Below are 24109 nucleotides of genomic sequence, written 5' to 3' on the forward strand. Positions count from 1 at the left end.
TAAGTCAATATAAAAAGTATATCGCCTACAAAAATCATATCTTCCGTAGCGAAAAAATAGAGAAAATGTTTGCAGGGAATTATCTAAATGATTCGTTGTATCAATGGTAGTTGTTTTTTTGGGGCGAGTAAATGGAGATTTTTGTTGCCATTTTCAATAAAGTGAATGAGAAATTCTGAGACCCATAAAGCAACACCAAACAAAAGATTCTTTAAGGCATTTTTACAAAAGTAAGAATTGTTGCCCTTTTTGGGTTCGTATCATTTTAAACTACTGTGTGACTTAAGCTTTTCTAGCACTCAATGGTCGGTGGCACTTCCATTACCATTTTAATAGAAAACCAAAAGGAAAAAAATCAACTTGGAATTAGAAAGCTTTGGATGAGCCATCCATATACCAGCCATTCACCAATGTGGTATCACAATGGACTGAATAGTCTAAGTGAGCCTGATACATCGGGCTGCCACCTAACCTAACCTAACCTATCCATATACCTTAGAATTGCTGACAAATAAGTAATCAATATGATGCATTTCTAATGGCGAAAGATGTCTTTTAACAGTCTGCAGGTGATGATGTAGAATGTGTAAATTATCTTGTCGAAAAAATACAAACATAAAATCCGATGATGTTGCCTTGAGGCTATTTAGAAAGTCATAAAGATGAGCATGGGGGGTGAAAGCAATGCGAAGAGGAATCCAATGATTTTTTATTTTATTAGAAATCTGTGAATTTTTTCTCTTTTGCACCAGAAATTATTTTTTGCCAATTGTATTGAATTTCTACATCTTTAAAATTCAATGAATTAAAAATTAGAGAAGCTTTAATACACTCACGGTTAAAAACACTTTGTGGTATTTGGTTGCCACTGAGCTTGAACCCATAATCTATGATAACTATTGCACCACGGTGGCAGCACTCACAGGTAGGTGTATTGGTCACCACCAGTGATAACACATTGGACTGAATAGTATATGTGAGCCCAAAATAACAGTTTGCCACTATACCTAGCCTAACCTCATTTTCCACTTCTCTAAGTTTGGTGTCGTTCCTTATATCAATAAATATTATTATAATTTTTAATAAAAAATTAATTTATTAAATTCCCCATATACTACATATATTAGTAAAATAATCCCTCATCTAATTCAATTAATTATATATATCACTGTTAGATATTCAATTTAAGAGATATTCAATTTACTTTATCACAATTTACAATTACAATTTACTCGCAAATGAGTTATGCATTTTTAAATTAAATTACTACAATTTCTAACCAAATACTAATGGTATAATTACAATTTAATTGCTAAATTAATATGCAAAAATCTACTATTCATATTAACAACTTTTTGCCAACTACTTGCTGAAATTCATTATAAATTTAACGTTAACTAAGAGCTAAAGCTTTATGTATGAAAGTCACACAATCATGCAGCTCTGAAGTAAGCTGTCATGACATCCATCTGATATATCCCCTAATTAAGTGTTGACAATTTTCTAGCTAAGCACATTATCTACGTAGTTTGGTTACCTTTTGGTTTTGTCAATTATATATCCTTGAGACAAAGTCTCATGAATAGCGTAATAGTTTGATGTATTCGATATGAATTCTCATTTGTTGGTATGAATGTAAAATTACCAGTGTGGAAGAGCAAATGAGATTTGTTATTGTTTGTGAGAGTTAACCGGCATGATAAGCTACAATGTTACACATTACTAAAGATTGAAGCACTCGCACATCAAATCACATACATACATGCTCACACACTCCCCAAAAGGGTTCCTACAATTGAGTATGAGTACACAGAAAACTTTATTCGCCTTATAAGTTAGTTGTTTGAGAGATTTGAGAGATGAGGGTTTGTATGTACACATCTCCCAAGGTGGAGAGCATATGTTAGATGATACAACCAAACAATTAGCCCATATAAAGAATATCCAGAGGCCCTAAGATGAAACTAAATACGTGTCATAACTTCTTAAGTTCAATGAGTCCGTCTGTCCATCCATGTTTCGATAACTCATAAGTGATGATGAAAATTAAGCAACCGAATATAAATTAAGTCCAAAATAATAGTTTTACATAACTTTGGAGAGTAAGGTTGGCACTAAAAAATACCAAAGTGTCGATTGGAACACGAATGAGCCAAAATACCTCAGAGCCACATACAGAGAAGGAATATGATTATCTCAAACCTGCATCAAGAGCAAAAGTTATTATTATATCCTGACCACTATGTGGTTTAGGGTATAAAAAATGATAAAATATAGCGATTTACCTTCTTGCATTATATATCAGCCATATTAAAATAAACGGACGGACATATAGACAAGGCTATAGATAAGTCGTCTGCGATTTAGGTTTATCTATCTCCCAACATTATTTTAATAATAGCCCTCCATACTTAGATTAACTAATTCAATAGGGATATAATATAGTCGGCCCCACCCCGACTTTCTGCATTACACACTTGCACTGAAAAAACAGTGAACCCACCAGGAAGAAAACTTTCGGTTAATTTTAGAAAATTTTGAATATTTGTAGAAAATTTTAACTAAACAGTATTACAAACGTTGGCATCACGCCGATGTAATAAAAAAAAGTAAATATTTTTCGCCAAATTCAAGAAAATTTATTAGACATAACTAAGTTTTTTCACTTGTTAAAGAAAATTTTGTAGTTTGAAGGAAAAACTTGGAGTTCAAAATTGCAAGAATGTCTTTAGTGACATACGAAGTTCATGATGGACGCATTTTTGGTAAAATTTACAAATTTAAAGAAATTCTGAACTATTTTGTGGAAGACACGAATTTAGTTAATCTTTATGCTTCATTTGAGTATATTTTTTCCTCGGTTTTAGTTAGTTTAACTAACGTACACAAAAACTTTCTCCAAACATAATAATTCCATGAACTAAAATAAAGTTAAATTGGCTTTAGTGAAATAGAGAGTTCACTTTTTTTTGAGTGTGTGAAATCTTATTTATGAATACTCGACAACCACTAGATTAAAGGTATGATATCTTTCAAATAATACCTCTAAAATGTGATTTGAGGCTTAATTTTGAAAATGGGCCCCAGGAAAATAAGGCCCAATATTAAAAATGAAACAGGGCCACGAATGTGGGGCGGCACTTTATAATTAACATGAAACTGAACCCCAACAGAATGTGACTGCAGCTCTTAACATTAACCCTAACTGATGGAAAAAATATGCATTTTTAAGAAAAAAATTAAATATATGTAACTTAGTACGAATTTCTTGGGAATTGAGTTAGCTTACTTAGAACTCTGTCCTTAAGAGAAAGCCTTAAAGCCGGGCGTGCAAAAACCAAATATGATGTGATAGAATTCTATTCCGAACAACAAAAGTGTGAATAGTCGTCAAACGCCATTGTCAAACGCCAGAATTCCAAAATAGGCCGCAGTTGAAAACGAAGTAAAATCCCAATAAGGAAATTAGGTTTATTTACATTTGAAATATTTGGTTTTATTTTCATAATAACGCAAACGGCTCCCAAAGATAAAATTGTTTTCCACATAATTTTTTGTGGGAACCAACTTCATTAAGGATTTGAAACTAATTTTAATCATAGCTCCAATTTTGACATCTTTTAGTCCATTTTCATAATCCTATGAATATAAACTCACTTATACATTTTTATTTAATAAATGTATAACAAGGTAAAACCATAAAGTTTACTTCACATAAGCAAAGTTCGTACATGTGTTTGGATTTAATTTACATGTATGTGTATATGATAATAAATATATACAGACATACATAGATGACAACCATTATGAGAAAGTTTCGCAACAAAATTGTAGAAACAAATGATATTATAAATATGTAAAACTAATAATATAATTAAATTGTATTATATGGTTTAATTAAGGAAGGTCGTCTATAAGGCACATCACAAAAAGTCATTAAAAAGTAAGATGAAGATTTATAACAATAAAGTTGGAATATTTTAGACTTTAACCACTCACACTTGAATGAGTTGTAAGAGTAAGATTCTCTCAATGAAATGCTGTTATTTCTTTATTCTCTTTGTTTATGGTGATACAAGAACATTAAATGTAATTCTCCGAGAGCAAAAGAGAGAGAGAGACTTTTCTATAAGAAAAGCCTGTATTAAGAATATTCTTGGCTATATCTGTATTTTTTAATTTTCAATTTAAATTAAATTCCATTGAGTTGGACCCACTCTAATATAATTACCCGTATTTTCGCATGATAAAAATTGTTCTGAAACAAACTTTTTTACCTAGTTAAAAAGTTTACAACGATGAATGATATGTTTACTTACTTACTCAGAGATCAGAGAATGTTCATTTTTAAAGAGAATGTGAAAGTCGTCCCAATTAAAGGTGGATATTGACGAATGGACTAGGATGTCCAAAACAGCTGCATTTATAAAGGAAAATCAGCTGTTTTTGGCATTTCAGTTGAACGAAAACGGTCGTTTCGGATATGAGAAATTGATTGCAATTTCGAGTTTAGGCACTAAAATCGAAAATAAATAAAATTATAACTTTTTTTTGTCAAATTTTATTATAACTTGGTGAGGAATGATACAAAGCAACAATTTGAAAAAGTTTATTTTCTTTAAAATGAATTATTAAAGAGAGCAACCACGAAAAATGGCTATTTTAGCGCGATAATGCCGACCTTAATGAAATAATATTTTTTCATTTAATGACTTAATTTCAATAAAATCCGTTACAGAAAACTCTTACAATCCTCCATGCATTAAAAATTTAGATATTTATTTTAAACCTAGCATTGTTGATTTTTTATCTTTTCAAAAAAGAGAACCTGATGTGTTTCCTCTGAAAAAGATTAAAGTTTTCACAAAAATAATACATATATATTGTATATTTCAAGCTTATTCAAATGAATTTGCAAAACTGACTAAAATCACGTTGCGCATACATGTTGATTTTTTATTTAAATTTATTAAACAATCTAACAATAACTAATGCAATAAATACAAAGCAAAATTCACTTGTATTGCTGAATGTCCTGGACATTTTCAGATGATAAAAATTCAATTTGTCCTCGTATTTTTTATTTCGTTTTTTTTTATCATTTTATTCAAAGTGGGTCTTTTCACTCTATAATTGTTTAGATTTGATTTTATGGCATTTTTTTCCAATGCCATAAAATATTTTATGTTTGTGAGTGAGTATGGCACTTGTCCAGGAGGGAGTTTTCAAAATAAATACAATATAAACATTGTGCTATATTTTGTGTTGAATATTTGTTGGTCATTTTTTGTTTTTTAGATGCTTTATTTTATAAGAGTGTCAAAAATAAAAAATGAATTTATTTTGTAGTATATTCCACACGACTTTTTGCAGAATTTAAACTCAATGTTTGATTAGTTAAGCAAATGAAAGGAAAACGAGATTTTGCATTTTATGCCAAAAATTTATTAAATGGTCGAAAATCGTCGAGAAATTGAATTTTTCGGATTTGGGAAAAGTCGGAAAATCGCAAACTCACATTTTGTAAAAGTCTAGGGTTGACTTTGAAATTTTGAATTTTGAAAAAATTTAATAAAAGCACAAAGTGGAAGATTTTGTGATCTATTACAAGAAAGTTTTAACCTCTTGCTGTGCTTCCGGAAACCCGAGAATCATGAAAAGACTCTCAAACACGGTTGCCACTCAAGCCCACCATAATCTACCAAAATTTGGAGCAAATTTTGCCAGAAAACTACCCACAAAAATAAATTATTTCGTTAAAATTTTATTTCGATAGAAAATTTTGTCAAACTTTTATTTCTAAAGAAATTTTTGTCAAAATTTTATTTCTATTGGAAATTTTGTCAAAATTTTATTTCTATAGAAAATTTTGTCAGAAATTTATTTCAATAAAAAATTTTGTCAGAATTTAATTTTTAAAGAAAATTTTGTCAAAATTGTATATCTATTGAGAATTTTGTTAAAATTTTATTTCTATAGAAAATTTTGTGAGAATTTCATTTCTATAGAATATATTGTCAAAAATTTATTTCTACAGAAAATGTATCAAACTTTTAATTCTAAAGAAAATTTGTCAAAATTTTATTTCTATAGAAAATTTTATCAAAATTTTATTTCTATAGAAAATTTTATCAAAATTTTATTTCTATAGGAAATTTTGTCAAAATTTTATTTCTATTGAAAATTTTGTCAGCATTTATTTTTTAAAGAAACTTTTGTAATAAATAATTCATATGAAAAAGTGATATAAGTTTCACTAACTTTATAAGAAAATTCGTCAAAATTTTATTTCTGTAAACAATTTTGTCAAAATGTTATTTCTATTGAAAATTTTGTCAAAATTTTATTTCTATAGAAAATTTTGTCAAAATTTTATTTTTGTAAAGAAAATTTGCCAAAATTTTATTTCTATAGAAAATTTTGTAGAAATTTTATTTCTAAAGAAAGTTTCTGTCAGAATTTAATTTGTAAAGAAAATTTTGTCAAAATTTTATTTGTTTAGAAAATTTTGTCAAAATGTCATTTTTATAGAAAATTTTGTCAAAATCTTATTTCTGTAGAAAATTTTGTCAAAATTTTATTTCTATTGGAAATTTTGTCAAAATTTTATTTCTATAGAAAATTTTGTCAGAAATTTATTTTGTCAAAATTATATTTCTATAGAAAATTTTGTCAAAATTTCATATTCATAGAAATTTTTTTCAAAATTTTATTTTTATAGAAAATTTTTTCAAAATTTTATTTCTATAGAAAATTTTGTCAACATTTTATTTTTGTGAAGAAAATTTGTCAAAATTTAATTTCTATACAAAATGTTGTCAACATTTTATTTCTATATAAAATTTTGTCAAAATTTTATTTCTATTGAAAATTTTGTCAGCATTTATTTTTTAAAGAAACTTTTGTAATAAATAATTCATATGAAAAAGTGATATAAGTTTCAGTAACTTTATAAGAAAATTCGTCAAAATTTTATTTCTGTAAACAATTTTGTCAAAATATTATTTCTATTGAAAATTTTGTCAAAATTTTATTTCTATAGAAAATTTTGTCAAAAGTTTATTTCTATAGAAAGTTTTGTCAGAATTTAATTTTTAAAGAAAATTTTGTCAAAATTATATTTCTATAGAAAATTTTGTCAAAATTTCATTTTTATAGAAAATTTCGTAAAAATTTTATTTCTATAGAAAATTTTGTCAAAATTTTATTTCTATAAAAAATATAAAATTTTGTCAAAAGTTCATTTTTATAGAAATTTTTGTCAAAATTTTATTTCTATAAAAAATGTCAAAATTTTATTTCTATAAAAAATTTTATCAAAATTGGATTTCTAAAGAAATTTTTGTCAAGATTTTATTTCTATAGAAAACGTGTGAAGTACCCTTTGATGGAAAGGAATAATTTGCAAAATCTACCAAAATATCAAGAATTCTACCAAAACTACCAAACAGTAAAAAATCTACCATTTTTGGTAGGATTCTACCAACAGTGACAAACGTGCTCTCAAAATGCTCTCACTTTATCTATAACATGAAAGAATACTTTTAGGCGTTTTCTTTATAGACCAAAGAAATTGAAAGATGTAATAACTTAACCCTCTAATGTCCCATTTTTTACCAGCTGATAAAATATTCAGAGTTTATTGCACAAAAACATGAAAGTAAAGTCTTCACGGTAAAAAAGAGAACTCTTGTTCAGTTTTGACTATGTTTTTTTTTTTTTGTTTAAATAATGTTATTGTCGTTAGGCGAGGTTGACTAAAAACTTTCCGTTTTAATAAGGGCCTTCTGAAACTGGGCTTAGGCCTTAAAGGATTAAGTCCCTCTTACAATTTTTCAAGCATTCAAGTTGGCTCAATAGAAGAATTATTTGGGTGGGTTTAACTGCAAATACTACAAAACTCTCTACGAAAAGGTATTAGTGGTTCGTGTGGTATTAAAATGTCTCGTTTGTCTTTGCCATACTAAACACCAAGCTGCAACTATAACCAAAAACTTCTTGAAGGCCTTCAGGAAAGAAATCTACACCCACAAACCATCCCAATCATATTAAATGGTTTCCCCCTTCTATTTCCACAATGACTTCAATTTTACGCAAAAGACAAACCATGGCTAAAAATCAAAACGATGACACTAAACAAAAGGACAACCCCTGTATGTATATAGAAATAAAATATTGTAATAAATAATTATTATGGGAGAACAATTCATTAAGTTTATTTTATTGTTCATTAAATGATACCCCTGTTGCCGTGCTGGTGGTGTGTCATTTGTTATTGTTCTGGACGATAACGAATTTCTGCTGCCATATCTGTCCAACCAGCCCCCCTCAAAAAAAAAAGACTGACCTTTGAGTTGAACTTCTAAGAGATGAATGAAATAAGAATGGAGATTGAAATATATAGTAAACTTGAATGGAGAAGATGAATGACTGTCTGGATGGGTGACTACATTCGAATGACTAAATGATAAGACCTACAGACGAATAATAATTGCCATCAACCACCGAATGTAATAAATAATTCATATGAAAAAGTGAAATAAGTTTCAGTAACTTTGATTGTTTTACTTGTATGATGAATATAATACATACTTTGAGTTTATTGTGGAAGAAGTTACCAGGAGGAGCAATTGATTCGAAAAGTCAATATAAAAAAGAAGAATCATATTGGAAAATGGATTCTAGCCTTTAACTTTCTATTTATAAAAAGGAATGTCATTTTAAGGCTAGTCCGTTTACGAAAAAAAATAAATTTTTGACCCCGAATTACGAATTTAACAAATTAACAAAAATAATTGAGTTTACAGAATATTACGCCTAAAAGTATGCAAACATTTGCCACCTTCTGAAATCGAAAGTAATATAGAATTGATTGGGTTCTTTGGGTACTACTCTACACTGCATCAATTTACTTTTCTACACTTTGTCACTGGTAAGTCAGGAGGGTGTACTTCTTTCTCACTTACATTATTTAGGAACTTGGCTGGAGATACCCCCGCCCCCATGTATTTTAATAAATGTCCGTGGTCAACACTGAGGACCGATATTGCGACCAGGCCCTGCATGCATCCCTAATTCCAGGGAGATTTCTCGAACGGTCCGTCATGAAGGGAAGCGGGAGCACCGATTGCGGGTTCTCTAACTTTATGCATCTTCTACTCGAAGTCCCAACAAGATTCTCATATTCCATCTTTCTCGTCGATTAAAAGATCCTGTTGGAGCTCCCATAGACGGTTGCAACTCCAGCCAAAAATAATCTACCAAAATTTGAAGATAATTTTACCAAAAATCTACCAAAATTAAAAAAGTCTTATTTTGATCAAATTTCTGTAGTAGGAACAAATAATTGTTTCTTCGCAAGAAATGATTTATTATGAATTATGTTCTATTAGTGACAAAGTTTTGAACTGTAGATGCGTCGAATTTTAAATGTTTTGACGATTTTAGCTTGCATCAACAAGGTATAACTTACAAATGACTTTGATAGAATGGCCCAACACGAATTTTTAATGCTATGGAATTTATAGAAAATTTTGTCAAAATTGTACTTGTACAAAGTTTTATTAAAATTCTACTTTTATAGAAAATTTTGTCAACATTTTATTTCTATAGAAAATTTTGTCAAAATTTTATTTCTATAGAAAAATTTGTCAAAATGTTATTTCTATTGAAAATTTTGTCGAAATTTTATTTCTAAAGAAAATTTGTCAAAATTTTATTTCTAATGAAAATTCGTCAAAATTTTATTTTTATAGAAAATTTTGTCAAAATTTTATTTCTATAGACAAATTTTGTCAAAATTTTATTTTTAAAGAAAATTTGCCAAAAAGTGTATTTCTAATGAAAATTCGTCAAAATTTTAGTTTTATGGAAAATTTTGTCAAAATTTTATTTCCATAGAAAATTTTTTCAAAATTTTATTTCTATAGAAAATTTTGTCAAAATTTTATTTCTATAGAAAATTTAGTCAAAATTTTATTTCCATAGAAAATTTTGTCAAAATTTTATTTCTATAGAAAATTTTGTCAAAATTTTGTTTCTATAGAAAATTTTGTCAAAATTTTATTTCTATAGAAAATTTTGTCAAAATTTTGTTTCTATAGAAAATTTTGTCAAAATTTTATTTCTATAGAAAATTTTGTCAAAATTTTATTTCTATAGACAATTTTGTCAAAATTTTATTTCTATAGAAAATTTTGTTAAAATTTTATTTCTACAGAAAATTTTGTCAGAATTTAATTTTTAAAGAAAATTTTGTCAAAAATTCATTTCTAAAGAAAATTTGTCAAAATTTTATTTCTTTAGTAGATGCGTCGAATTTTAAATAACGATTTTAGCTTGCATCAACAAGGGATAACTTACAAATGACTTTGATAGAATGGCCCAACACGAATTTTTAAAGATATGGAATTTATAGAAAATTTTGTCAAATCTGTACTTCTTTTAAAAGTTTAAATAAAATTCTACTTTTATAGAAAATTTTGTCAACATTTTATTTCTATAGAAAGTTTTCTAAAAATTTTATTTCCATAGAACATTTTCTAAAATTTTTATTTCTATAGAAAATTTTGTCAAAATTATATTTTATCGAAATTTTACTTCTAAAGAAAATTTGTCAAAATTTTATTTCTATTGAAAATTTTGTCAGAAATTTATTTCTTTTGAAAATTTTGTCAGAATTTAATTTTAAAGAAAATTTTGTCAAAAATTTATTTCTAAAGAAAATTTTGTCAAAATTTTATTCTATAGAAAATTTGTCAAAATTTTATTTGTATGGAAAATTTTTGTCAAAATTTTATTTCTATATAAAATTCTGCTAAAACTTTATTTTTATAGAAAATTTTGTCAAAATTTTATTTCTGTAGAAAATTTTGTCAAAATTTTATTTCTATAGAAAATTTTGTCAAAATGTTATTTCTTAAGAATATTTTGTCAAAATGTTATTTCTATAGAAAATTTTGTCAAAATATTATTTCTTAAGAATATTTTGTCAAAATGTTATTTCTATAGAAAATTTTGTCAAAATTTTATTTCTATAGAAAAATTTGTCAAAATTTTATTTCTGTAGAAAATTTTGTCAAAATTTTATTTCTATAGAAAATTTTGTCAAAATATTATTTCTTAAGAATATTTTGTCAAAATGTTATTTCTATAGAAAATTTTGTCAAAATTTTATTTTATCGAAATTTTACTTCTAAAGAAAATTTGTCAAAATTTTATTTCTATTGAAAATTTTGTCAGAAATTTATTTCTTTTGAAAATTTTGTCAGAATTTAATTTTAAAGAAAATTTTGTCAAAAATTTATTTCTAAAGAAAATTTTGTCAAAATTTTATTCTATAGAAAATTTGTCAAAATTTTATTTGTATGGAAAATTTTTGTCAAAATTTTATTTTTATGGAAAATTTTTGTCAAAATTTTATTTTTATGGAAAATTTTTGTCAAAATTTTATTTCTATAGAAAATTGTGTCAAAATTGTGTCTATAGAAAATTTTGTCAAAATTTTATTGCTATAGAAAATTTTGTCAAAATTTTATTCCATAGAATATTTTGTCAAAATTTTCTAAAATTTTGTCCAAATTTTATTTCTATAGAAAAATTTGTCAAGATTTTATTTTTATAGAATATTTGGTCAAGATTTTACTTTTATAGAATATTTTGTCAAAATTTTATTTCTACAGAAAATTTTCTAAAAATTTTGTCAAAATTTTAATTCTATAGAAAATTTTGTCAAAATTTTATTTCTATAGAAAATTTTGTCAAAATTTTATTTCTATAGAAAATTTTGTCAGAATTTAATTTTTAAAGAAAATTTTGTCAAAAATTTATTTCTAAAGAAAATTTGTCAAAATTCTATTTCTAAAGAAAATTTGTCAAAATTTTATTTGTATGGAAAATTTTTGTCAAAATTTTATTTTTATGGAAAATTTTTGTCAAAATTTTATTTTTATGGAAAATTTTTGTCAAAATTTTATTTCTATAGAAAATTGTGTCAAAATTGTATTTCTGTAGAAAATTCGTCAAAATTTTATTTCTTGGAAAATTTTGTCAAAATTTTATTTCTATAGAAAATTTTGTCAAAATTTTATTTCTATAGAAAATTTTGTCAAAATTTTATTTTTACAGAAAATTTTGTCAAAATTTTATTTCTATAGAAAATTTTCTAAAATGTTGTCAAAATTTTATTTCTATAGAAAATTTTGTCAAAATTTTATTTCTATAGAAAATTTTGTCAAAATTTTATTACTATATAAAATTTTATTGCTATAGAAAATTTTGTCAAAATTTTATTTCTATAGAAAATTTTCTAAAAATTTTATTTACATAGAAAATTTTATCAACATTTTATTTCTATAGAAAATTGTGTCAAAATTTGATTCTATTGAAAATTTTTTCAAAATTTTATTTCTATAGATAATTTTGTCAAAATTTTCCCCTTGAAATTATCGATACCACTTAGTGTAATGTAGGGTATATTCAAACCTCCACTTGATCACTTAGTACTGAAACAATTTGTGATAAGACTGAGAGGAAATAATGCATAAATCATTTATTCATCCACTGACATAAAAGCGTAAGATAATTTCAGAATAAAATTCTTAAATTAATCAAAGACTAATGAAAGCGAATACTTTGCACTCAGTGATTTAATGGAAGCCATATGAAGAGTTTGGATTTACAGGAGCCTAACTGAGTCGAACCAAAAAAATGAAAACTGAAAAAATTGGAATCATAGGAAGGTAAGAAATAATGGGGGAGAGGGAGTGAATTGAGATGATCGTTATTTTCTATTGATTCAAATTCCCTTTCTCATTCATATTCCTGCAGTGGTTTGATTGGACGCGCTTGGTCCATGTTATTTGCATCTGTGGGCTATAAGGTTATGCTCTATGACATTCTTCCTGAACAATTATCCTCGGCTATAGAGTACATTGACCTTGAACTGCATCGCCTTGAGGAGCAAGGATTACTGCGAGGCCATCTCAGTGCCGAGGAACAATTCAAATGTATAAAAACCACAACCAACATTAAGGAGTTGACAACGAAAGCCATTTTCATACAGGAGTGTATACCCGAACGCATTGAATGGAAAAAGTCATTGTACCAAGAACTGGATGACATACTCGAGGAAGAAACGATTGTTTCCAGTTCAACGAGCACTTTTATGCCATCATTGTTCAGTGATGGTCTCAAGCATAGACATAATGTAAGTAAAGGATACCACAATAGGGAACCTAAGAGTACAAATACTTCTCATATGTCCACTTGTTGTTGAGGCTCACCGGATACACAATGAGAAATCTTCATTACTCAGATGAACGTTGGTGATTCTGTTTTTGTTTTGTTTTTATAGATTTTGGTTTCACATCCTTTAAATCCTCCCTACTATATACCCTTAGTGGAAATAGTACCAGCCCCATGGACATTGCCAAAGGCCATTGAAATTACCAAACAATTGATGTTGGAAATAAAACAAAAACCGGTAACTTTAAAACGTGAAGTCCTGGGTTTTGCCACAAACCGCATCCAATATGCTATACTTAATGAAATTTGGCATTTGGTCGATAAGGATATTCTAACCGTTGCTGACATTGATGCTGTAATGACTCAAGGTTTGGGGCTGCGCTATGCTTTTTTGGGACCCCTAGAAACTGCCCATTTAAATGCTGATGGCATTGCTGATTATGTAAAACGTTTTGGCAGTGAAATCCATAAGGTTAGTGAAACTTACGACCCCATACCAAAAATGGAAGAAGGTGAAACGTTGGAGCGAATTGCCAAACAATGCGAGGAAATGGTACCGAAAGAGAAACTAAGTGAGAGGAGAAAGGAACGAGATGAATTTTTAACCAAATTAGTTACTTTAAAAAAAGAATTTGAAAAATAAATACAAGATTTTCCAGAAATTTCGAAAATCTCTAGACCAATATCTTTATGGGGGAATAGCAAACTGAAGTCTTTTGTCGTTCCGGAACGAACAAGTTCAAATGACCGATTCATCAAATGGAATGAACGATTCTAGCACATATTAATATGGGACTCAATCGGCCCAAGCCGTGTCATAGGACGGTCCTCGTGGCGCTTGACCTATCGAAGGCATTCGATACGGTCAACCATGCCACACTATTCGAGGACATTGAGAATACGGAACCAAGAGTTGGGTGCTGAAGTATATGTGCGGACGCCAGTCGTACGTGGAATTCAGGGACAAGAAGTCAAAACCCCGTAGAGTTAAACAGAGAGTTCCCCAGGGTGGGATGATATCTCCGGCACTATTTAATATCTACCTCTCCTCGATTCCACCCCCTCCTGACGGCGTCGAGATTGTATCATTTGCGGACGATTGTACAATCATGGCATCCGGGCCCATTGTTGATTACATATGCGATCGATTGAACTTCTACATCGCTGATCTTACCAGTTATTTCACTGCAAGAAATTTGAGGATATCTCCCACCAAATCCTCAGCCACACTATTCACTACATGGACGGCGGAAGTACGCAGGCAGCTGAATGTCAAAGTCCACGGCGAAGTAATTCCAACCACAAATTACCCCAAGATTTTCGGGTTCACATTCGACGGCCTTTTTAAGTCGTCTGCCCATGCCACTGCAATTTGTGATAAGCTCCGCGGTAGAAACAAGATCCTCAAGTCGCTTGCTGGCAGCAGTTGGGGTGCAGACAAAGAAACCTTGTTGACTACATATAAGGCAATTGGCCGGTCAGTGGTAAATTATGCAGCGCCAGTGTGGACACCTCAAACGAGCGACACGCAGTGGAATAACATGCAGACCTGTCATAACGCTGCCCTTAGAACTGCAACAGGATGTCTCGCAGTACAGATCTGGATCACCTTTATGCGGAGACCTAGATCATTCCAGTGCGTCGACACAATTATATGCAATTACTGCATGTCAAAGCAGTACCTCTTGGGTTGCTATCGAAGTTGTCATCCAAATCACCATCTTGGGGATAGGCAACTTCCACCCAGGAATGTAAGGGTTGATCTTCACCTTCTGGAGCGCGAGATCCAGCGCTATAAAAGAGATCCTCTAGATCAGGCAGCATACCAGACAGGTATTAACAGGATTCCTGAGTATACTGTATCTGAAGCGGTGAGAAGCTACAAGGTTAATCCCGTTCTCGGAGCTCGACCACCGCCCATAGCACCTGAGGAGAGAAACCTCCAACGGCAGACAAGGGTAGTTTTGGCCCAACTAAGATCAGGCAAGTGCAGCCGACTCAATTCCTACTGTGAGAAGCTACAAGACTAACCCCGTTCTCGGAGCTCGACCACCGCCCATAGCACATGAGGAGAGAGACCTCGCACGGCAGACAAAGGTAGCTTTGGCCCAACTAAGATCAGGCAAGTGCAGCCGACTCAATTTCTACTTATCAGTGATTGATAGCAGCATAGCTGACGTGTATCCCATCTGTAATCAAGGGCCACGTGACACTCGTCAACTTTTCGCTTGCCCAGCTACACCTACCCGTCTCACCACCAGATCACACTGGACACACCCCATCCTTGTCGCAGAGTTCCTTGATCTGGCTACTAATTGAACTCCCAAACCATAGAACAAAATGGATGAAACTACATTAAAAAACTGTTACAAGAACAATAACAACCGATTCTAGTTCCGTCACTTTCACGTCTACAGTTCTTTTTCTCATTTTACATATCATACCACCTTGGACAGCTGCTTATCATCATTAGAAACGAAGAGGCTCCCTGAGAGATGGTTGGAGAGAAAACATATGTGAAAAATTAAGAATTCTAAAGTACGATATAAAGGTAATAGTTCCTCTGATGGTAGGGAACGGAAAATATCGACCCCTTTGGTAAACGAAATTTCCCAAGGGTATCGCCTTTAGTAGATGACAGATATTCAAAGCGGTACGAAATATTGGAACGAGATGGGGCGAAGGACCGATTGGAGGGACATAGTTCCAATGTTCAAAAGGAACGGTAAATCCCAGTCACAACGGTGACGATTTGGTCCAAGACTGCTTAATGGGGGAAACTGTAAGCCGAAACGCCAAATTTCTAGAGTGCGGCGGATAATCTGCAGATCCAAGTTCGGACCGCAGTCAAAGTAGGAAAATAGCATTAGTTTTTATTGAAAATCTGCAAAGTCTCAGTTGGAGAACAGCTGTGAAACAACATAATAAAGGGATGAGGTAGATATAACTCAAGGTCCCAATAGGAGAACAGCCGACTGAATTATGCTTGGAATATTCTAAGGCCAATATCACAATGTTAATACTGTGAAACTAAGAAGAACTAGAAGGAGTTCTCAGTGTGAGAACTGTAGAACGATGTCAGAGTAAGGAAAATGCCAACCAAATGAGCTTGGTAGAACTCCGAAGTCGCAGTTTAAGACCTTCAAGACGAAGTCTCATAGGGAGAATTGAAGATAGAAGTCTTTGTGGTGGAAGTCAGAGTGATGCAAATGCAAAAAAAGCAAATGCTGCATGGTAGAAGTTCCAAACAAGTCCTCAGTTGGTTAACAGTGCACCAAAATCTCAACTCAATCAAAATGCTTGGGAGAATCAGGAAGAGATGTTGACCAAAAATTGGTCAACTGGTGGAGTAACTGCTCAACAATACTTCAAGCAGAGCATCCAGAGTCAGAACTTCGAACTCAACTCGCAGTGGGAGAACTTTAGCCTGAAGTCTTAAGGTAAAATTACATACCATGCGTTCAATGCGTTAAATGCGTCCGATGATTGAAGAGTTGAAATTTCTCTTCGAAATCAAAAGCTCGAATAGTCTGACGCAAACAAAAAAAAATGAACCCTTCCATCAACGCACGGATTGACGCATGGTGTGTAATTCAACCTTTAGTGTGGAAACTGCAAAGAAAATTCCCAGATAATTCCCAGGTCCAAGTTGGTAAAACGTCATAACGAAGCCAAAGTCTCTTTAGCAGAGCCCCAAATCAAAATCTCAGTGGGAGAGGAATTGATTTAAGGATAACTGGGGTACTACTGACAAAAGAGCCTGCGAGGGTAATACTATGACATTACTGGGTGGATTTCAAACTGTAGACTGCAGTTGAAAACTCGTTCCGTTGTTGCAGTAAGAGTAGCAAAAATGATAAACCATAATAGTGAGAAATTGCAAAGAAAATTCCCAGAGAAGATTCAAGTTGGTAAAACTTCTTAACAAAGCCAAAGTCTCATTAGCGAAGTCCCCAATCTCAATGGGAGAATAAAACTCTCAGGAAGCCACCGTGGTGCAATGGTTAGCATTCCCGCCTTTCATACGCAGAGTCGTGGGTTCGAACCCAGCTTCGACCGAACACCAAAAAGTTCTTCAGCGGTGGATTGTCCCACCTCAGTAATGCTGGTGACATTTTTGAGTGTTTCAAACCTTCTCTAAGTGGTCTAACTGCAATGTGGAATGCCGTTCGGGCTCGGCTGTAAAAAGGAGGTCCCTTGTCGTTGAGGTTAACATAGAATCTGGCAGCACTCAGTTATAAGAGAGAAGTTCACCACTTTGGCATCACAATGGACTGAATAGTCTAAGTGACCCTGTCACTATACCTAACCTAATCCTCAGGCCAAAGTCTTGCACGTCGATGGCCAAAAGGATCAACTGCAATCTCTGACCGAGAACTGCATACCGATCTCAAAAACCCCTAGATTTGTAACTGGTGTCTCATTGGTAAATTTGTAAGCAGACTGAGAGGAAACTGCAACGTATCAGTGCCACTTATGGAACTACGAAACTAGGAGGAAGAATCACGGATCCACGTTCCGATGGGAGAATCCCAGACATATATTTCAGTGGTGAAACCCAAGTTCCAAAGGTAAAACTGTAAGCCAAAGAATCACAGGGTAAACGGCTGCCCGAAGTCTCAGTTGGATAAATACAAGCCAGAGTTGCAAATGTAGAGGTAAGTCTCAGGAAAATCCCTAACAGAACCCATAGTTGGGCGACTATAAACCGAATCGGTTGGAGTTGAAGGGAATCTATAGTCTTCCTAGTGGTAGAAGGGACTACTGAAATCTCTGTGGAAAAACTGCAAACCTATAAATATCCCGAAAACTAGGAGGAAGAATCACAGATCCACCTTTCGATGGGAGAATCCCAGACTTAAATCTCAGTAGCGAAAATAAAGTACCAAAGGTAGAACTGTAAACCAAAGAATCAGAGGGTAAACGGCAGACCGAAGACTCTTTTGGATAAATACAAGCCAGAGTTGATAATGTAGAGTTCCAAAGGTAAAACTGTAAGCCAAAGAATCAGAGGGTAAACGGCTGCCCGAAGTCTCAGTTGGATAAATACAAGCCAGAGTTGATAATGTAGAGGTAAGTCTCGGGAAAATCCCTAACAGAATCCATAGTTGGGCGACAATATACCGAACCGGTTGGAGTTGAGGGAATCTATAGTCTTCCTAGTGGTAGAAGGGACTACTGAAATCTCAGTGGAAAAACTGCAAACCTATAAATACCCCGAAAACTAGGAGGAAAAATCACAGATCTACGTTTCGATAGGAGAACCCCAGACTTAAATCTCAGTGATGAACCCAAGGTCCCAAAGGTAAAACTGTAAACCAACAAATCAGAAGGTAAACGGCAGACCAAAGTCTCAGCTGGGTAAATACAAGCCAGAGTTGAAAATACAGATGGAACTATATAACGAAAACTAGGAAGAGGAATCACGAATCCACGTGCAGATGGGAGAACCCCAGACATAAATCTCAGTAGCGAAACTAAAGTACCAAAGATAGAACTGTAAACCAAAGAATCAGAGGGTAAACGGCAGACCGAAGACTCTTTTGGATAAATACAAGCCAGAGTTGATAATGTAGAGTTCCAAAGGTAAAACTGTAAGCCAAAGAATCAGGGTAAACGGCTGCCCGAAGTCTTAGTAGGATAAATACAAGCCAGAGTTGAAAATGTTGAGGTAAGTCTAAGGAAAATCCCTAACAGAACCCATAGTTGGGCGACTATAAACCGAATCGGTTGGAGTTGAAGGGAATCTATAGTCTCCTAGTGGTAGAAGGGACTACTGAAATCTCTGTGGAAAAACTGCAAACCTATAAATATCCCGAAAACTAGGAGGAAAAATCACTGATCCAGGTTTCGATGGGAGAATCCCAGACTTAAATCTCAGTAGCGAAAATAAAGTACCAAAGGTAGAACTGTAAACCAAAGAATCAGAGGGTAAACGGCAGACCGAAGACTCTTTTGGATAAATACAAGCCAGAGTTGATAATGTAGAGTTCCAAAGGTAAAACTGTAAGCCAAAGAATCAGAGGGTAAACGACTGCCCGAAGTCTTAGTTGGATAAATACAAGCCAGAGTTGCAAATGTAGAGGTAAGTCTCAGGAAAATCCCTAACAGAACCCATAGTTGGGCGACTATAAACCGAATCGGTTGGAGTTGAAGGGAATCTATAGTCTTCCTAGTGGTAGAAGGGACTACTGAAATCTCTGTGGAAAAACTGCAAACCTATAAATATCCCGAAAACTAGGAGGAAGAATCACAGATCCACCTTTCGATGGGAGAATCCCAGACTTAAATCTCCGTAGCGAACTAAAGTACCAAAGGTAGAACGGTAAACCAAAGAATCAGAGGGTAAACGGCAGACCGAAGACTCTTTTGGATAAATACAAGCCAGAGTTGAAAATGTAGAGGTAAGTCTCGGGAAAATTCCTAACAGAACCCATAGTTGGGCGACTATAAACCGAATCGGTTGGAGTTGAAGGGAATCTATAGTCTCCTAGTGGTAGAAGGGACTACTGAAATCTCTGTGGAAAAACTGCAAACCTATAAATATCCCGAAAACTAGGAGGAAGAATCACAGATCCACCTTTCGATGGGAGAATCCCAGACTTAAATCTCAGTGATGAACCCAAGGTCCCAAAGGTAAAACTGTAAACCAATAAATCAGAAGGTAAACGGCAGACCGAAGTCTCAGCTGGGTAAATACAAGCCAGAGTTGAAAATACAGATGGAACTATATACCGAAAACTAGGAGGGAGAATCATGGATCCACGTGCCGATTGGAGAACCCCAGACATAAATCTGAGTAGCGAAACTACTGTACCAAAGGTAGAACTGTAAGCCAAAGAATCAGAGGGTAAACGGCAGACCGAAGACTCTTTTGGATAAATACAAGCCAGAGTTGATAATGTAGAGTTCCAAAGGTAAAACTGTAAGCCAAAGAATCAGGGTAAACGGCTGCCCGAAGTCTTAGTAGGATAAATACAAGCCAGAGTTGAAAATGTAGAGGTAAGTCTAAGGAAAATCCCTAACAGAACCCATAGTTGGGCGACTATAAACCGAATCGGTTGGAGTTGAAGGGAATCTATAGTCTCCTAGTGGTAGAAGGGACTACTGAAATCTCTGTGGAAAAACTGCAAACCTATAAATATCCCGAAAACTAGGAGGAAAAATCACTGATCCAGGTTTCGATGGGAGAATCCCAGACTTAAATCTCAGTAGCGAAAATAAAGTACCAAAGGTAGAACTGTAAACCAAAGAATCAGAGGGTAAACGGCAGACCGAAGACTCTTTTGGATAAATACAAGCCAGAGTTGATAATGTAGAGTTCCAAAGGTAAAACTGTAAGCCAAAGAATCAGAGGGTAAACGACTGCCCGAAGTCTTAGTTGGATAAATACAAGCCAGAGTTGCAAATGTAGAGGTAAGTCTCAGGAAAATCCCTAACAGAACCCATAGTTGGGCGACTATAAACCGAATCGGTTGGAGTTGAAGGGAATCTATAGTCTTCCTAGTGGTAGAAGGGACTACTGAAATCTCTGTGGAAAAACTGCAAACCTATAAATATCCCGAAAACTAGGAGGAAGAATCACAGATCCACCTTTCGACGGGAGAATCCCAGACTTAAATCTCAGTGATGAACCCAAGGTCCCAAAGGTAAAACTGTAAACCAATGAATCAGAAGGTAAACGGCAGACCGAAGTCTCAGCTGGGTAAATACAAGCCAGAGTTGAAAATACAGATGGAACTATATACCGAAAACTAGGAGGGAGAATCATGGATCCACGTGCCGATTGGAGAACCCCAGACATAAATCTCAGTAGCGAAACTAAAGTACCAAAGATAGAACTGTAAACCAAAGAATCAGAGGGTAAACGGCAGACCGAAGACTCTTTTGGATAAATACAAGCCAGAGTTGATAATGTAGAGTTAAGACTCAGGAAAAGCCCTAACTGAATCCAAAATCGGTTGGAGTTGAAGGTCTTCCTAGTGGTAGAAGAAATCCACTGAAATCTTAGTGGAAAAACTGCAAACCTCTAAATGTCCCACACTCATAGAAAAAAGTCTGCTAAAAACAGCAGTCGATGTTTGCTGTTATATTTTTGTACTTCAGGGCCAAATGAACAACAATTTATAAAATTTTTGGGTTATACATTTTTCCCCAAAGCATATTTAAGAACCAAAGGTAGTTTTTGGTACATTTTTGCAATGTAATATCCTTACAATCTACTAAATACGATCAGCAAACATTTTGTTTGCTGTTATGCCTCAATTCGATAAATATTCAGATTTTTGGTCAAATACTATAGATATTCATAAAATATTGTTTTAATTATGTTAGGATATCCCCTAAGGTGACACTTATATTTGTTTTAGCCAAGATAAAACATGTTTTAGTGTAATCGAGATTCAAAAATAGCAGGAAATGTTTGCTATTTCAGCAAACAGTGACTGCTGTCCCTTTTTCAGCAGACTTTCTGCTGTTTTAGCAGACTTTTCTGCTGTCCCTACTAACAAATTTCTTTGGGTGCAGTAGAGACTATGAAGATCGAGTTCTCAGTAAGTAAACTGCAGTTCCTCTGTTCAATAACACTCCACCAATTTTTGATTTATGTATTTCTGGTATCAGGGAATTTAAAGACATGAAGCTATCCGGGGCAGAATTCTATAGTAGATTTTTGGTTCCCCAAAAAAAGATTATAGAAATAGAAGTTCACCTACCGACATCTACTATGATTTTGTTTCCAAGTATACTCTGATATTTTGATTGAATAAAAACAACCAATTGCTAAAAGAGGATTCAAAATGTGTCCGAAAGTAGAACAAGTACCCTCTTGAATTTATCCTTATTGATTTCATCATTTGTACTGATTCCCCTATACTTCAACTATCGTCTCCCTTTAATTTATTTCAATGAAATCTCCAGTGATTTTATGATCTCAATGACCAATGACTAAGGGAATGAATATGGAAAGTTTTTCAATTGAATTCACTAGGTTTTCCTGTAATTTATTGAATACTGCTATTCCAATTGGATGTTTGATCAATGAAGAAAACCTAGAACATTTTTCAAATATCTTAGGAAAACTTCATTGTCCTCTCAAACCCGCAACCACTAAAACAAGCTGAAACTGACTGACAGTTTCTTTACTTACATGATAGAAGGAAGGAATGAAAACTCTTTTCAATTTGCTGTTGTTGTTCACCTTATTTGTGCCCTGACCATAACCATAGACATCTTCCATCTCCTTGTGGTTGGTTGCTTGCCTACTTCATCGTCATCTACTACGTTTTCAGTTGCCAAAGTGCAAAAGGTAATAAAGACTACTGCCTAAAACTTTGGTTCCTTTAGATCCCACCCTCTCCCTACATGCCCATCTCTTGGCCAAAAATTCAAACGATATCCCAAAGTTTATGCTATAACTTTCTTGTGCAACATTTGTAGATGTCATTCACTTTTGGGAACTGAAAATGCGACCATTACATTACATGTGGGTGCATGAGAAGCATTTGGCTTGATTGGGCAGGGTTGGATAGAAGACCCTGTTGGCTGGCGATATAGGAAAATTTATCTAAATTACAATTTACAATCAAAGTCTGCTTGCTATTAAGGCCAATGCAGCATGGATAGGAGAAGGACTGTGATAAAACCCAACTTGAACTCTAGAAATGATGCAGTTCTTGTATTTCATTCAGTTGGTTCAGTTGCCATTGCTTAACTTAAATCTCGGATACATTTTACCTAAATGCATTTAAGATGATGATGACGGGCAAATGGCCAAGTTTCCAAGTTGTCCCTTGTTCTTTCATTTATTTTGCTTGCTTCTCGAGAATTGAAAAATGTGTCTATACATTCAAGTTGGCATGTGGGTGATATGGTTTTTGCATGCCTCAAAAATGGCAAGACAGAGTGATGCTGTTTTGTCTCATTGAGCACTGCCACAATATTGCAAAACAAGAAAACCCCCCAACAAAAATATCGTATAATTTAAATTAAAAATATTTGAATAGATCTTTAAATGTAGAGAATAGAGGTATAAGAGTAAAGAGGTAAAGAACCTTAAGGAGAGATAAGATAGGAATAAGAGAATTTTTAAAACTTTTGAGGATTGATCTATTTGTTTCTGGACTGATCTTGTAGATAGTGTGTGGACAGGTGTCATGAGACCCATGTTACACTGTTCCGGATCAGTGGTTTCTTTGTCTTCGCCCAGTATACATCAGAGATGTCCTCTATAAAAGGCCCGGATTTATCCTCGGTCTCAAAGTCATCAGGAGAGGGAATGAATCGACAATATATACAATGCGGCAAAAAGCCTTATACTCTGGGGAAGTCCTTTTTTAAACCTAGATCTCGGGAATCTGGCTTCTCTAAGTTCCAAGTATAAGCCGCTTCGTCATCGTCTCGAAAAAAGTGGCATGACGGACCGTACCAAAGATCTTTGAAATAAGTACTTCGGGAGGTTAAGAACTCAAGAGAGAGATAGATATGTACTCGGCATCCTTATTGAATTTTGCCTTGGCTTTAGATGTATCACTGCGCCAATTTTCCAGATTTCGTGTTTGAAGAATGATTACAGGAACAAATTCTGGAATGTAGTAGGTAGGTCTCGCGCAAAACAAAGTCTGATGTTCTACCGGAGTCCTTCACCGTGCTTCACAACTTGCTTATGTTAACCGTAGCTCATTGATTCCGGTGATCTGGATTAGAAGTGGTCGATATCTGTTGTTACAGACAAACCACCAGTGAAACCAAAGCTCGTCTCATGGTGGGAAGTTAGGCTTGTGCTGGCAGTACGCCAAGATGAAATTTCTGCGATGACAAAATCCGGGGAATTCTTCTGAGAGAAATGCCCATTATGGATGATTTC

At 33.2% G+C, this 24109-nt stretch overlaps 1 protein-coding gene across 1 annotated transcript; it reads left to right on the forward strand.

The window, feature by feature from the left end:
- The first annotated feature begins 12590 nt into the window (after positions 1-12590).
- On the forward strand, positions 12591-13916 carry Had2 (beta Hydroxy acid dehydrogenase 2). Its single transcript, XM_075310072.1, has 3 exons — positions 12591-12740; positions 12829-13207; positions 13355-13916. Exons 1-3 carry the CDS (start codon positions 12709-12711, stop codon positions 13886-13888), a joined length of 945 nt encoding a protein of 314 aa, XP_075166187.1. The 5' UTR covers positions 12591-12708; the 3' UTR covers positions 13889-13916.
- The last annotated feature ends 10193 nt before the right edge of the window (positions 13917-24109 follow it).

Source organism: Haematobia irritans, chromosome 5 (assembly GCF_050003625.1).
Source record: "Haematobia irritans isolate KBUSLIRL chromosome 5, ASM5000362v1, whole genome shotgun sequence".
In the NCBI taxonomy this organism is placed as follows: domain Eukaryota; kingdom Metazoa; phylum Arthropoda; class Insecta; order Diptera; family Muscidae; genus Haematobia; species Haematobia irritans.

What these genes read in the sequence shown, in the direction of transcription:
- Had2 (XM_075310072.1), top strand. Translation starts at nt 12,709, where the DNA reads ATGAAAACTGAAAAAATTGGAATCATAGGAAG. An exon ending in AAAATTGGAATCATAGGAAG is followed by an intron (nt 12,741 to 12,828) that starts GTAAGAAATAAT and finishes ATATTCCTGCAG; the next exon opens with TGGTTTGATTGGACGCGCTT. An exon ending in GTCTCAAGCATAGACATAAT is followed by an intron (nt 13,208 to 13,354) that starts GTAAGTAAAGGA and finishes TTGTTTTTATAG; the next exon opens with ATTTTGGTTTCACATCCTTT.